Source organism: Perca flavescens, chromosome 17 (assembly GCF_004354835.1).
Source record: "Perca flavescens isolate YP-PL-M2 chromosome 17, PFLA_1.0, whole genome shotgun sequence".
Lineage (NCBI taxonomy): Eukaryota > Metazoa > Chordata > Actinopteri > Perciformes > Percidae > Perca > Perca flavescens.
This window is the reverse complement of record NC_041347.1, coordinates 50,749-65,798: the sequence shown is the minus strand read 5'-3', so window position 1 is coordinate 65,798 and position 15,050 is coordinate 50,749. Positions and strand designations below refer to the sequence as shown.

The following is a 15,050-nucleotide window of genomic DNA, read 5'->3' as shown; positions in this document are numbered from 1 at the left end:
CTGCGGCAAAAAGCCTTGATTATGCGGCACGTTTTCTTAAAAAAAATGCAATGGAATATGCGGGATATTTATGCAATTTTATGCGATAAAATTGCAGGAACTTGCAAAAACTGCGGTTTGATGAAAAAGAGAAAAAAAAAAAAAGTGATTACCCCAACACCCTGCTTTTCGATGATGTTCACGTCGCGTAATTACGTCACTTCATAACGTTGCCATGGCAACAGTGGAAAATGGCTGCTGTGTGAAGACATTTTTCAACTTTCTGCTTAGATATATGGGACTTTTTGCTACGAAAATGCAGGGGTTATGAAATCATGCAAGCCCGCATATTTTGCATGGAAATTGGCAATTTTTGCGGCGAAAGTGCGGCGTATTTGACTATTACGTACGTATTATGCAGACTTTGGCTGATTATGCGTTGAATTATGCAATCGCATAATCGCGTTTTTCTCTGAATTGACCTGTTATTGGCCAGTCTTTTGTGACGACTAGATTTTTCTGAAAGCCTGAATACAAAGCCAAGACGAGGTGCAGTTGTCTCTCAGACTACTTGAATTACAATATGCTGAAAGAATATTATGGAATTTTTGCCCAGGCATGCCAAAGATAAAGTGCCTACCCCAGCTTCAAACACTGCATTTTTGTGGCCAAGAAAAAGTATGCTAAATATAATGGCAGCGGACTTAGAGGTTCTTATTACTAAATCATACCAAGGGTTTCCCTCATGTTCTTGTAGAGGTTGATGGAATCTGTGTCCTTCATAAACTCTCTGACCACCTCTCCCTGGTCATTCTCCACCACCAATACCTCCTCGGGCTTGGCCATCCGACTTACCATTAGCAGACGCACCTGTCACAAGAGATAAACACCTGTCAGGGCATACACACAGCAAAGAACAGCCTCAACACACACACACACACACACACACACACACACACACACACACACACACACACACACACACACACACACACACACACACACACACACACACACACACACACACACACACACACACACACACACACACACACACACACACACACACACACACACACACACACACACACACACACACACACACACACACACACACACACACACACACACACACACACACACACACACACACACACACACACACACACACACACACACACACACACACACACACACACACACACGTTGTCTTATGGTCATATACACACACCACACTCTAGGTTATGGAACGTAAGTTATAAATCACAGAAGAGAAAAAAGTTTGTTGTTATTTTGCTGTACTTACTGCTGCTGATATTCAGTAACGTTGTAACCCGCAAATCTTTTGCCAGCAGTTTAGCAGCCACCTGTTGCTTGACCAGTGCCAACTGATTCTAATATGACTGTGAGCTAAGACTCTACTGAAACCCTTCTGCACCTACTAAACACTTAGCTGCTGTGCTATCTTGAACTTCAAGTAAGAAATGTTTCTTAAGTGAAAAAGTTGTATTGACAAATTGAACTACAACTAGAGATGGCCCGATACCATTTTTTGCTTCCCGATACCGATTCCGATACCTGAACTTGTGTATCGCCCGATACCGAGTACCGATCCGATACCAGTGTGTCATATATTTTATTATGTTTTAACAACTGTATACTATTATCCCTGTATGGATGTGATATTATTTCTATCTTTGTGAAACATGAACAAACACAAACGATGAACGCCACAGAACTTTCTTTTATTGTCAGGTTTGACAGTCAGTTATAACGGAAAAAGAACATAAATAAACTACTTTAACGTAGATTTTCTTTAGGGCTTTATTACGTGGTATTGGATCGGTGCATAAACTCCAGTACTTCCCGATACCGATACCAGCGTTTTAGGCAGTATCGGAGACGATACCGATACTTGTATCTGTATCGGAACATCTCTAACTACAACAATGCATTAATTAATCTTATTGCATCATATAACATCAATGTGTTTGTAAATGTCATCAAGTGGCAAAAGAGACAATGCCAATCAAGGCTGTATGTGTGTTAATTCTTCAATAAAGCAGTTAAATGAAATGTGGCTGTGGGTTGTACCTTGGAGAGTACAGGCAGATAGAGCTGTCTGCGTGGTGGCACATCAAAGTGCTGGTTGCCAGAGAGCAGGGGGGACGTGGACGTAGAGAAGGGACTTTCTCTGTAGAGCTCAGCAGCCAAGTGGTTCCAATACTCCAGACAAATTTTGAAGATCTCCGTCTCTTCCACCTCTGACACCAACAGCATGTAGTGGAGGGCCTGGGAAACGACCAAGGGAACCATTAGACAATGGATGCAGTTATCTACACAAGACTTCTATTTGTTTACTCTGCAGTATTTTCTCCACAGCACTGTGACTGACAGTATTCTATCTTACCTCCATTAATGTTTCTCTGAGGTTGAGCCGTTTCTCGATGAGCTGTCCGTGCTCTTTTAGAAAAGTACAGAGGAACAGACTGAGGTTCTGGATGAAGTTCTGCTCGTCATCTTTCCCGTTAGCGTAGGCCAGACGAATGTTGGTGTTCAGAGGCAGCATCTGCACGGATATGGATTAAGATTGAAATCTCAATTAACATCTTTAAAACAAGAAATGGGAATCTGAGCACTGTGTTCTTAGCCAAACGCACCTGTTTGAGTTGACACATGGTCAGGGTGAAGAGTGTGACAAACTGCTCCTCATACTGGCTGACACTCACACCGGCAATCTCTGTGAGGCACTTTAGTGTCACATTGCGAAACATGGGCACGTTCAAGAACTGAAAACCGTTTAAACAGATGTTTAGTTAAAGAACAATTTGTGTAACTAGCAACTATTTGTAGTATGTTTAAGCTTGCTTGGCATATACTTGCGGGCTTTACTTCGCAATTGCCAACAAATCCATGGATTTGTCTTCCAAACAATTTATTGTAACAATTCAAGTCTACTTGTTACGTGAGACTGTGTGCATCTGTGTACATACCTTATACACCAACGTGCTGATCAGTTTGGTTTCAAAGATGTACCCCAGAGGAATCCAGTTGAGAAAACGTAAGAGGGTCTCCAGAGTAGCGTGGACCAGTGGGGCATTCTGGGAATTTTCCTAAGGTGCAACCAATGAGATGACAAACACCTGAAGGACAAACACTGGTGCGTAACTGATGAAAAATGATTGTACGCTAATGCTAAAAAGGTAAGAGATGAAGATTTGCATACCATGACAAACTGGCAAAGCTGGAATATCTGTGAGAATTCATTGCACATGCTGAAATAAAAGAAGAAACATTATGGAACATACTGGATGCATCCAACACATTTTGATACTGACATTTTAGAGATCTTCACTACACGATTACTGTGGCCAAAAGAATTCACGAAAACAAGATTAACACGATATCACGTTTTTTGGCAAATACATTACAAGCAATGATTCAAAATAAGGGGAGTGAAGGGGGAGAGAGTGTATATATATATATATATATATATATATATATATATATATATATATATATATATATATATATATATATATATACATACACACTGCGTTACATCAACCAATGTGTCCCACACATGAAAGAAACAATTATTTCCCACAGTAGCTAACTGAAAAAGGAATAGGCTGAAGCCTAGGCTTATTTTTGCTTATCCTATCCTATAATCCCTATAGAATCACCCAGAAATCCAACAGAATTAAATAAAACCAAATACTTGAGTACAATCCTAGTAATGCATTTTACAATTTATATTTTATTCTAATACATTCATAACCGTTAATTAATTTAGATTTTAAAGCTTTTTAGAAACTCAACAAAGACGTACACATATTCAACTCATCATTAAGTTCATTCCATTATTTAACCCCCAAAACTGAACATTTTTTATTTTACATCAGTACTCACCAGTTTCAAAGATAGAGAACCGGCTTAAATTATAATTATCTTCTCTTAATTTAAAAAAAATTCCCAAGGTTTTTAAATATACCATGACAGAGAAGATTTGGTTATGTGATATTCCACACAAAATCTATCTTTCAACTTTGAAACACTCACTCTTTAGGCTTGTAGGTTAATTATGGTATTTTGGTGGTACACTCAAATACATAGATCCCACTGTAGGTTTGTTTAGCAATGCCTACAAAGCAAATTCATTACACTTTCTACAATTAACATGATTGTGCTTCCAGAGGTTTGTGAAGATGCAGCATGCTGACCTGTCTTTTAGGTGCTTGGCTTTGACCTGGGTCATCTGGCCACTGGAGAAATCAAAGACCTCCTCGCTGAGAAGCTTGAGAATGACCATGTTGTTCTGACAAAGGCTCTCGCTGGTACGACTTGCCCCAACAATGTCACTGATAAAGGTGGGCCAGTGCTTGGGCCACTCCTGCTTGAGGATCTATAGACACATGGGGCACAAACACATGTTGGTGTTACATGGTTCAACAGTGACATTTCCCACTGAGACGAACACGTGATCCGAAAATAAAAAAAAATGAAGGGGATGAATCTGTGACTCTTGCTAAAAATAACTATCCCTCCTTCCAATCTCAAGTCAGGCATGTGCCCCTGTTTCTGCTTTGTAGGAGACTCTCTTACTATGATCGTAGACTAGTAAAAACAGAATGTAAAAGTGTGTTAATGAAATCACAAATCCCACACAAACATTTAAACACAGCCTCCAGAGTGAGGACAAGTGTGGAATCTGGAGCTCTACAGTCCCTGCAGACCAAAAACAATGTAAGCTCAGCTGATGCAGGCAGAGACTCATTCACTATGGCATTAATGCAGTCACTCACGCGGCCAGTCAGCCAATCTCTGTCTCCCTCATGTAAATATACCACACACAAAATTCAGAGCGCGGACACTACTGTGGTCTAATTTGTCCGACTCAAGACCTTTCCGATACAGTATACATCTCAATGACTCACGATAGTGTCCTGAAGTGGTCTGCACTAATTTGTTGATCAGACAGCACACTTCAGTGAACAGCATTTACAGGTTTCAACACTTTCCTGGAGTAAGGGTACAATCATCACTGACTCAACTTATTATATAATATGTTGTTTTGTACTTATATGTCATTGTTGTTGTGTCTCTTTGCGGATTAGAAAACTGCTACATAAATAATGACTCTTATATCATGTTTCCATACAGACAAAAAGCTTCTCCTGTAGCTTTCTCTCTTCACGGCGATCCTCCTTATAATCATGAGTACACAGCGCCAATTAATAAACATAGTCTGGCTTGCCTTAAAACATTCAAGGAGAATTAGTATGCAGTTTTAATAAGAAATCATGAACTAAGCTGACCTGGGCTGCGGTCGAAAGTCAAAACAAAATTACATCTTTGTCTAAACACTTTTTCTTGACCTTAATGAAAAACATCACAAGGTCAAGGTAAGATGTGTAGGAGAATTCATGAGGACAAAAATGAAAAGAAAAAATAATTACAACCGCGGTGCTAGGAGAATCTAAAATGTTCCGAAGATGAACTCCTAAAAGCTCATCTTAGATACTTTGCCTTGTGCATTCTGACGGTGTTGGTTAATGCAGGCTATATAAACAGTGACAACCTGGTGAAAAATAGGACTTCATTACAAAAGGTTAAAATTAAAATACAAAAAAGGAATATAGGCTACCAGTCACAAAGGTGAAATTAAGTGGTTGTTAACTTGTCCCATTGAGAAAGGTGGCTCACGCACACCCTCCTGTCCACTCATATTTATCCACATGAATCTCAATAAGTAAGACTGTATGAAAATAATTGTTAAATTTATGCAAGATAGGCATATCGTTTGTTTTTGTTACTGGTCGAATGGTGAGTCGCTTTAAACAGATGGTCCAGTGTACCCTGTGCTAATGGAGATAAAAAAATAAAATAAAAATCTTTAAGCATTTAGAGAATTTGACCAGCTCTTATCATGGCTGCCACTTAGATACTTCTGGATCATTTCACTCAGTAAGCTTTCTAAGAAGAAGAAAAAAATAAAAATTCGAGCCCCAGACGGTTTTAGAGTTAGACAGACTAATTAAGAGTGACATCTTCAGGTTTAAAAGTATCACTGCAAAAGATGAGGGGATCACTGAGGCAGCAATAAGACGCCCAAACACACAGTTATCCTGAAATTCTAACAAGCTGCCAGCATTTCCATCTATTTTATTTGAAATGTATAGTGTGTTTCACATACATACAGATGCGCTAAACTGTTTAACATTTAGAGGTAGTATATGTGGTGAAAAGATGAATATATTTTGTACCCGTTAATCACCGGATTGCTCACTGTAGCTACAGAAACACCATTAATCCATAATCCACACCAAGCAATGAAATTAAAATGAAATCACTGGTTTAGAGCTTTTAGTTTACATTTTCACCTCCAGTCTCCTGAAATCGGGGGCTTCATCTGTTTTATATAAATAATTATTTAGAGTCATGTAACTCACCTACGTTTTAATCAACACTTAGTAAGCACTGTGACAAGTTAGCCTGTGAGAAACTAACAAACCACCTTGACTCAGGGATTTCCAGCAGCAGCCAGTGAGCTATAATTTTATATTTTGCAAAATACACTTTGTAATACAAACAAGACAAATTTGCTTTCCAGTAGGACCCCAGATATTGTTATAGGTATATTATATCCTTGTACAGTGAACTCTGTTTCATTATGTGCCTTAGTACTCGTCAGTGGCTTTCAATTGTCCTAGGCAATGAGTAGGATGCGAGTAGCTGGCTCGAACTGAGTTTCCTGCTCCGGTGTACTCTCTTGCTGTCAAATGTGGATAACTTCATTATAACTGTTTCCGGTCACTTTTTTTGTGCCGTTCAACAATTCACTCACATGCAACACTGTGGGGCGGAACACAATTAGGTGTTTCTAACAGCTGGAGTAGCCACAGTGATGGATTACAATAATGGTCTTATAGACAATACTGATTCATTTAAAAAAAAAAAAAAAAAAAACCTTTGCATTAGTATTGAAGGCTTACCTGAACAAGGATCATGTTCAGCTTTCCAATGTACACCTTTTCTTTCTAAAAAAATAAAAATAAAAATAAAAATAAGAGATTATGTTATAGTAATACCATCTCAGTTTCAGAACACAGCCTTCTGTCATTTCATCACAACATTAAACATTTCATTTGGAACATGCCATCATGTAATCTAACAAAAATTACAAAATGAAGGGTTGGAGGTCACTAATCAAGTTGAAGTGAGACAAAAAGAGTGGTATGATTAAAAGTTCATTATTCAATTTTGACATTTCATGTTTTGTATTGTCATTAGGGAGTAAAAACGTGCAAGTTTGTAAAAAGACACCTTAAGACTGGTTAATTCAATTTCAAAATAAAGTTCATAAATTGAATGTATCCTAAAAGTATAGCCTTCAGAAAAGTAAGCGATGAAGTCATACTAATATAATACCGTCTATTACGCTGCAGCAAATTATGGTTTTTCAAGCTCAGAGTGCCGTTTTGGATAACAGAGCGTTTATAGAATGCTTATACCTAAATGTAAAACCTCAGTTCAAATCCAACTATTGCTCAAACAGTCTCATCAACTTGGTCAATTCAATAATCTAAATAACCTTTGACACGTCTGCCCAATTAGGTATGCTTTTCAAGCATGAAGTGAGTTAGTTATTAAATACTAAAAGCCGAGTGGTGGCATCAGTTAGAGATAGTGCGACAGCTCTCAACTTTGTTCTTTTTATACCTTACCTTCATCAGACCTGACCCTTATCCTCAGCTAAGCTCTAGTTAAAAGCAAACCTGTTTGTGTCCACTGCCTCGCTCATTTCTGGTTTAACTTTCAGTTTAGTTTTCAAGGTACATTTAAAAGGCTCATCTGGTTTCAGTTTTACACAGTACTGCTATTATTATTATTATTATTATTATTATTATGTACTAAAAGGGAACATTTAGATTCAATTATAAACTTATAACTTTAGTTAGGATGGGCAAACTAACGTTCTGAAAGTTGCTGGTGAAGATCTCAGACATTGCATAAAAAGCTGCAGTCAGTTAGCTGTAGGTTAAAACTCTTAACAACTCAACCCTCTGGTTCTCTAAGCGGTCAAGTTGGCTGAAAACACTTTCAAAAGCAGCTGAAGTCACCATGTTTGGTCTGGATGACACAGCACTATGGTTACCAACATTACTCATGGCCGTCCTGGTACTGGCTGCTCTGATGTAACAACAAAAAAAAGACATAAGATTCACTCGGATTTGTAAATACGGCTGTCAGCGTCAAATGCCAACAGAATGAACGTAGCCTTGGTAGTGGTAAGTAAAACTTGAGAGACTGAGACTGTGCAATTCTTTTAAAAGAAATGCTATTTTTTAATGTCGATTTAACTTTACAACAGAGCTCAAATATTAATCTAACATTGCAGCAGAATATTTTTTGTTATATGCAGCTCAGTTGTTTCTTCTCAGTTCTGTCAACTTCCATGGTATTAATTACAAGACCTACTTTACCCATACAATTACAATAAAAAAAAATAAAATGTAATTCAGGTTTACTCACCTCCACATTTGATGCATCTGATGAAGTCTTGATAATGAGACCAACAACATACTTTTTTATACCTGGCAAACACACAAAGATATCACAAAGACACTGTGAGCATGCACCAATGCAATGTGTACATCGAAACACATCGTGACATCACGAGTTGCCTGGAGCATGTTATACAACACAGTCTGCAGGCTCATAACTAGCTGAATGTAACCAATCTTGACCCTGTAGTTAAAAAAAAAAAAAAAAAATAATAATGGTCATCCATTTATATACTTGGTAAACACATGGATGTGGGCTGCACCTGCCACTGAACTTCTATAGGGCAAACGTTTTGGTCAGTTCAGTGGAAGTTACATTTCCCCAGGTATTTGATAGATAGTCAAGATTGTCAACGTGAGCAGAGCATCTTAAAAAAAATGTGTTTTCAGCTCCCTCGCATTTGTTACTAGACTGTATCTGTATTCTGAAAATGATGTGCTGGCGTGTGGTGAGCGGAGCCGAAAACAAGGCAATACTCTGACACAAGGGGGAAAAGACATACTTGCCGGTCGCCCTGCACTGGGTTTGCCACTTGAACAAAATTCAGGCATCTACGGTCAGAAGCAGGGAAGTCTTAGGTCAATGAAAAAAATAAATTTTTAGCAAAATTATAGAAAAAAATTGAGGGAGGCAGAATCAACTGATTTGCACATGATTATCTATTAATTTTTTTTTTTTTATAATAAATTGCTTTTTGCTCCAACCAAAATCTTTTAAGACAATTTTTCATCCCACCCTGTTTTCATATTCTTCAAGAATCTTCATAAAAAATGTTTTAACCAGTAGATCGTAACAAAAGGAAAATAAATTTGGTTTTGAAACTAAGAAAAGAGATAAAAAGTAGAAATGGCAATTAGGCAACAATTAAAAGTAGAATTTATCTGGTAAACAACTTCTCATTCATAATAATTCTTAATGGGAATCTGGAATGTTTCCAAAGGCATCTAAGGCTACATTTACATCGCTACGTTTTGGTTTTCAAGCAGAGATTTGAGCCAAAAAGCGATCTCCATGCACACAAGTGTTTTAGCTCCAGTAGAAGAACTAATTTCCGTTTAAACTAAAATGCCCAAACCGCATATCTCATCAACATTCTCGTATATTGGGCATGCGCGTGCTGGGGCTAAACAGGAGGCAGTATGTATACTCTGCCCTTTGCTAGTAGTTGCCATGGTAACATTAGTAGCTTAGTCTCAGACAAGGAGATGTCATGACTGATAAGACCCAATCAGGCGGTGAAACGTTGGCGTCAGTGTTGCCAAAGGTCTCCGTTTGCGACCGTTGAGACTACAACACAACCCCGCAGATTCCAAACCAAAACAGGGTCAGAAGTGCTTTCACATTTCAATTTCCGGTTTAGGGGCTCTGAAACGCCAGAGAAGTGCGAATGCCAGTCGTAAACGTAGAAAAAGATATTAGTTTTCAAACCAAAACGTAGCAATGTAAATGTAGCCTAAGTAAAGCCCATATGAGTACGATTTGAACATTTCTGACTGGCAACTCCTTCTTTAGTTTCAGAAAAAGACACTGGGGCAGGGATTATTCCATGCCAATAACCTGTCCCTCTTTCTCCTCCAGGTACAAAAAGATGAATGGGTTGAAAGAAACACTGGGAATGTTTTACCTTCCTACAAACAAAGACATATGCCATTAGAGTAATTTGAAAAATACTGTCACATAAAAATTCTACACATGGGGTGCTTCAACATTTTAAAGCAACGTGAGCAAGCACAGTAATAACTTTAAGTAAAGTTCCTCTACTTCTTTAAAGATGCCCCTTCATAAAAATCAGTGCTCGGGTGTTTTGGTTGTTTCCTCTCTAAAGCAACTGCTACAGTGCAGAATCCAACCTGGCTTGCCTTGCAGCAGCCAGTGCAAGCCAGTCGAGCAGAAAACAAACCAGCATGCTTAGTGGAGGAACACTCCTCAACTTGGCAACCGCACGTCACATTTAAAAAGGCACTAACATTGACAGAATTAACACATGTTGTGATTTATAGCACAAATACAACTTTTACCTTCACACTGATTCCTGGGAAGAATCTTCCATCTTGTTTTGATAACCGTTTCCAGAATCTGAAGAGCATAGTACTGTAACATGCAAGGAGGGAGAAGCATTAGGATAAAGCTATTATAACACTCAAAAAGCATTATATAATTTGAATACTAACCAAAAACAGTATGAAGTGGACCATTCTGTAATAACTTGCATTCTAAATTGAATTGGACTGAACCACATCTTCATGCAGATTTTGTAGTATGCAGAACATTCACTTGTAGTTTTTTTTTTTTTTAAATCTCTACAAGCAACATTAAGCTGGAACACTGCAGAAGTCCTGCTGTTTCTCCCAGCATCACACCAGACAGCAAAAGACAGCAGAAAAATACAACAATCCATTAACCAGCTTTGGCTATCCAAGGGTGAGTGTAATAGTCTAGAAGACATAACGAGGTCTATGTTAAATGTACTTTTACCGAGGCTACAGATACTATGTAGGGTTGAGCATCGAGATTTTTTTTTTTTTTTTTTTTTTTTTAATGTTGTCTCGTCAAGGTGGTGCGGCGGTCAATAAAATATGTACAAGTAGATCAGTTTGTAATATAAATGCCCTCTTTCTAAAGATAATTGCCAAGGAAAAAAACAAAAAAAAAAGATGCGATAACTTTCCAGAGCACTAACATTCTCCCTCATAATATTATCAACCACAGTCGGACAAGCTTTCACACCCATTGATCTATTACTCAAACTGGACCTTCTGGATGGTATTTTATGGTCTCACTCTTCACTCTCACAGGTATCTGAAGCAACAGGCCCCCACCAACGCAGTACCATGCATTTTCTAAACACTCACTAAGAATGCAGCGTTTTCAAGGTCTCCAGATGTAGTCATAGCGCACCACAGTGAACATAAAACACAAGAATAAAACAGGGATAATATTATAATATACATATTTTTGTCTTTATTTATTAAATAAAAAAAAAAAAAAAAAAAACACCTTGTCGTTTATGACAAGTGACTTTTTATTACAGCCTAAAATCCACTCAAAATAAAGGTTTTTTTGCCTTCACAATTTGGTTTCTTTGCCAAGAACGAGCAATTAGTAAATGGAATCGATAAGCAGAATCTAACCCTAAACAAAGAAAATCTCGATACCCAACCCTAAACCATGCGATTCAATTTTTCCAACACTAAAATATAAATTATGGTTCACATCTTAGGTAAGCCTAAATCAGATCCCTTTAACTGGTGTGTCATAAGGAACAGCAAGACCAACCACAGGTTATGCCCTGTATTAATTTCTGCTTAATAGTAAGGCATGAAGAAGAAAAACAAATAACATTTTATTCACAAGTTAGTTGATCTAGGGTTACTTTAACTGACTCTTTCAACTGTAGGGATCATCATTTGAAGATTACAATGATTCCAAAAAAATAATAAATAAATGGCAGTATATGAGGTTATAAAAGCAGGATTAACAAAGTGCTACACACAATGGATGCTGGAAGATTAAAGGTGAAATCTCCTTACAGGCACACTGACAAGTGTCACTTGGAGTATTGCACACATTTCTGGCATGTTTTGTTTCACCTTTAACTGCCACACTTAGCACAAACCACCACAAGAGGTAAGAAGAGAAACATTATGAACAGTGAACTGCCAAATGTTTTGCAACTTTTTAGCTGGCAAAAGCACATTATTAAAGGGTCTTGGGCTGAACTCAGGGGAACGGAGGGGAGAAGACTAAGAGGATGCACTGTAGAAGTAGAGAAGGCTGGGGCGGGAACAGAGCCATGATCCCTACAGGTGAAATTAAGCCATCAACAAATTGTCTCTCTACAATGGAGCCTAGTGACTGCAGCCTGCACCCTCCCTCTGTCCAATGAAACAGATGCAATAGAAACGGATGAACAGAATTCAGTCAAAGGGAATTTAAAAAGGGTAGACCTTGTGGAGGCCTGCCGTCAAAGCCTAGCTGTGTCATGATGCACAGGATGACACACCCCTTTTCTTCCTATTACAAGCCATGAACATAAAGGAACATTGTGATTAATATCAAATATTCACAGCTTGAATTCATTACATTTTTTCCAAATATTATAACTGATGTAGTGACTTAGAAAAAGCCAAATGTTCAAAGTGCTTTGAAATTATGCACTTTTTAAACTAATGAAACAAGATAAATGCAGAATTCAAGAGGTGTTTACCTTTTGTTTCCTCTTTTCCTCTAATGCCCCTATTTCTTGACAAAAGACTAATTTAAAACTAGAAAAGGTACTGTTGATACATCAACTCTAGACATTAGTAATGAATGTCAGTGTTAAAAGCACTCTTACAGGCAAGCAAAAATGAAAAAAGGCAAATGTCACGCTGTGTACTTTGAGGAAGTCGTGGATGCATTGCACTTTATATCATCTCGGTACATACATTCATTTTCCATTATGGACATTAGATGTATGGATTAGGCTTGATTGTTTTAAATATCATAGTCAATTTTGTTTTGTTAAAAGGAACACGCCGACTTATTGGGAATTTAGCTTATTCACCGTAACCCCCAGAGTTAGACAAGTCGATACATACCCTTCTCATCTCTGTGCGTGCTGTAAGGCTGTCTGCCAGCGGCATCAGGCCAGCACAGAACATGTACTGTGGGGGAAATAAGTATTTGACCCCTTGCTGACTTTGCAGGTTTGCCCACTTACAAAGAATGCAAAAATCTACAATTGTAATCATGTGTACATTCTAACAGTGAAAGACAGAATCCCAAAGAAAATTCCAGAAAATCACATCATATGAATTTATTAAAATTGATAACCATCTGATGAGGAAAAACAAGTATTTGACCCCCTGGACAAACAGCAAGTATTCTGGCTCCTACAAGCCAGTTAGTCTTTCTTTAAGACACAGCCCCAATCCGAACCAATTATCTACATCAAATACACCTGCCTCACCTCGTTACCTGTATAAAAGACACCTGTCAACACCCATACAACCAGCATCCAACATCACCACCATGGGCAAGACCAAAGAGCTTTCTACGGACATCAGGGACAAGATTGTTGATCTGCACAAGGCTGGGATGGGCTACAAGAGAATCGGAAAGCAACTTGGAGAGAAAAGATCAACTGTCGGTGCAGTTATCAGGAAATGAAAGAAGCACCACACCACCGCCAACCTCCCTCGGTCTGGGCCTCCACACAAGATCTTGCCTCGTGGGGTGTCCCTGATCATGCGAACGGTGAGGAATCATCCCAAAACCACAAGGGGGAACTGATGAATCAACTGAAGGCAGCTGGGACCACAGTTACAAAAGAAACGGTTGGTAACACACTCGCCGTCATGGATTGAAATCCTGCAGCGCACGCAAGGTCCCCCTGCTCAAGAAGAAACATGTACAGGCCCGCATGAAGTTCGCCATTCACCACCTGGACGACTCAGAAGAGGCCTGGAAGAAGGTGATGTGGTCAGATGAGACCAAAATAGAACTTTTTGGCCTCAACTCAACTCGTCGTGTTTGGAGGGCAAAGAACACCGAGTACAACCCAAAGAACACCATCCCCACCGTCAAGCATGGTGGTGGCAACATCATGCTTTGGGGGTGCTTTTCAGCCAAGGGGACGGGACAACTCCATCGTATTGAGGGGAGGATGGACGGGGCCATGCATCGTGGAATTCTGGACCGACATCTCCTTCCCTCAGTGAGAGAGCTGAAGATGGGTCGAGGATGGGTGTTTCAGCACGACAACGACCCTAAGCACACCGCCAAAGCAACAAAAGAGTGGCTGAAGAAGAAGCACATCAAGGTTCTGGAGTGGCCTAGCCAGTCTCCAGACCTGAATCCGATTGAAAATCTTTGGAGGGAGATTAAAATTCGAGTTGCCAGGCGACAACCTCGGAACCTGAATGATTTGGAGGCTGTCTGCAGGGAGGAGTGGGCCAACATCCCTGCCGAAATGTGCACAAACCTTGTCACCAACTATAAAAACCGTTGGACATCTGTGCTGGCCAATAATGGCTTTTCTACAAAATATTAACATGCTGTTTGTCCAGGGGGTCAAATACTTGTTTTTCCTCATCAGATGGTTATCAATTTTAATAAATTCATATGATGTGATTTTCTGGAATTTTCTTTGGGATTCTGTCTTTCACTGTTAGAATGTACATATGATTAAAATTGTAGATTTTTGCATTCTTTGTAAGTGGGCAAACCTGCAAAATCAGCAAGGGGTCAAATACTTATTTCCCCCACTGTAGGTGAATGGTTCCAGTAATCCTACTGCTCCGAATAAGTGACAAAATAACGCCAACATGTTCCTATTTCCACGTTGTGATTTATAGAGTCACAGCGTGTACACAAAACAACGTAACATGAGACACAGCCGTCTTCTAACTGTAAACAAACCGGGAACTATATTCTCAGGCGGAAGAATATAGTATTTGGGCGGAGTGATATGCTCACAGCAAGCCTGTCTGAGAATATAGTTCCCGGTTTGTTTACTGTTA

The 15,050-nt window shown here is 39.0% G+C and overlaps 1 protein-coding gene across 3 annotated transcripts in view; it reads right to left on the bottom strand.

The window, feature by feature from the left end:
• Nucleotides 1-15,050, bottom strand: part of xpo1b (exportin 1 (CRM1 homolog, yeast) b) — a 29,554-nt gene that overhangs the window by 9,816 nt on the left and 4,688 nt on the right. For all 3 annotated transcript variants that reach the window (XM_028603067.1, XM_028603068.1, XM_028603069.1), the window contains exons 4-13: nucleotides 10,566-10,638; nucleotides 8,515-8,576; nucleotides 6,975-7,019; nucleotides 4,203-4,384; nucleotides 3,206-3,254; nucleotides 2,973-3,092; nucleotides 2,640-2,768; nucleotides 2,390-2,548; nucleotides 2,074-2,271; nucleotides 711-849 (exon numbers count right to left, since the gene is read on the bottom strand). In XM_028603067.1, the coding sequence (XP_028458868.1) occupies nucleotides 711-849; nucleotides 2,074-2,271; nucleotides 2,390-2,548; nucleotides 2,640-2,768; nucleotides 2,973-3,092; nucleotides 3,206-3,254; nucleotides 4,203-4,384; nucleotides 6,975-7,019; nucleotides 8,515-8,576; nucleotides 10,566-10,638 (1,156 nt within the window). The remainder of the gene's footprint in view (nucleotides 1-710; nucleotides 850-2,073; nucleotides 2,272-2,389; nucleotides 2,549-2,639; nucleotides 2,769-2,972; nucleotides 3,093-3,205; nucleotides 3,255-4,202; nucleotides 4,385-6,974; nucleotides 7,020-8,514; nucleotides 8,577-10,565; nucleotides 10,639-15,050) is intronic.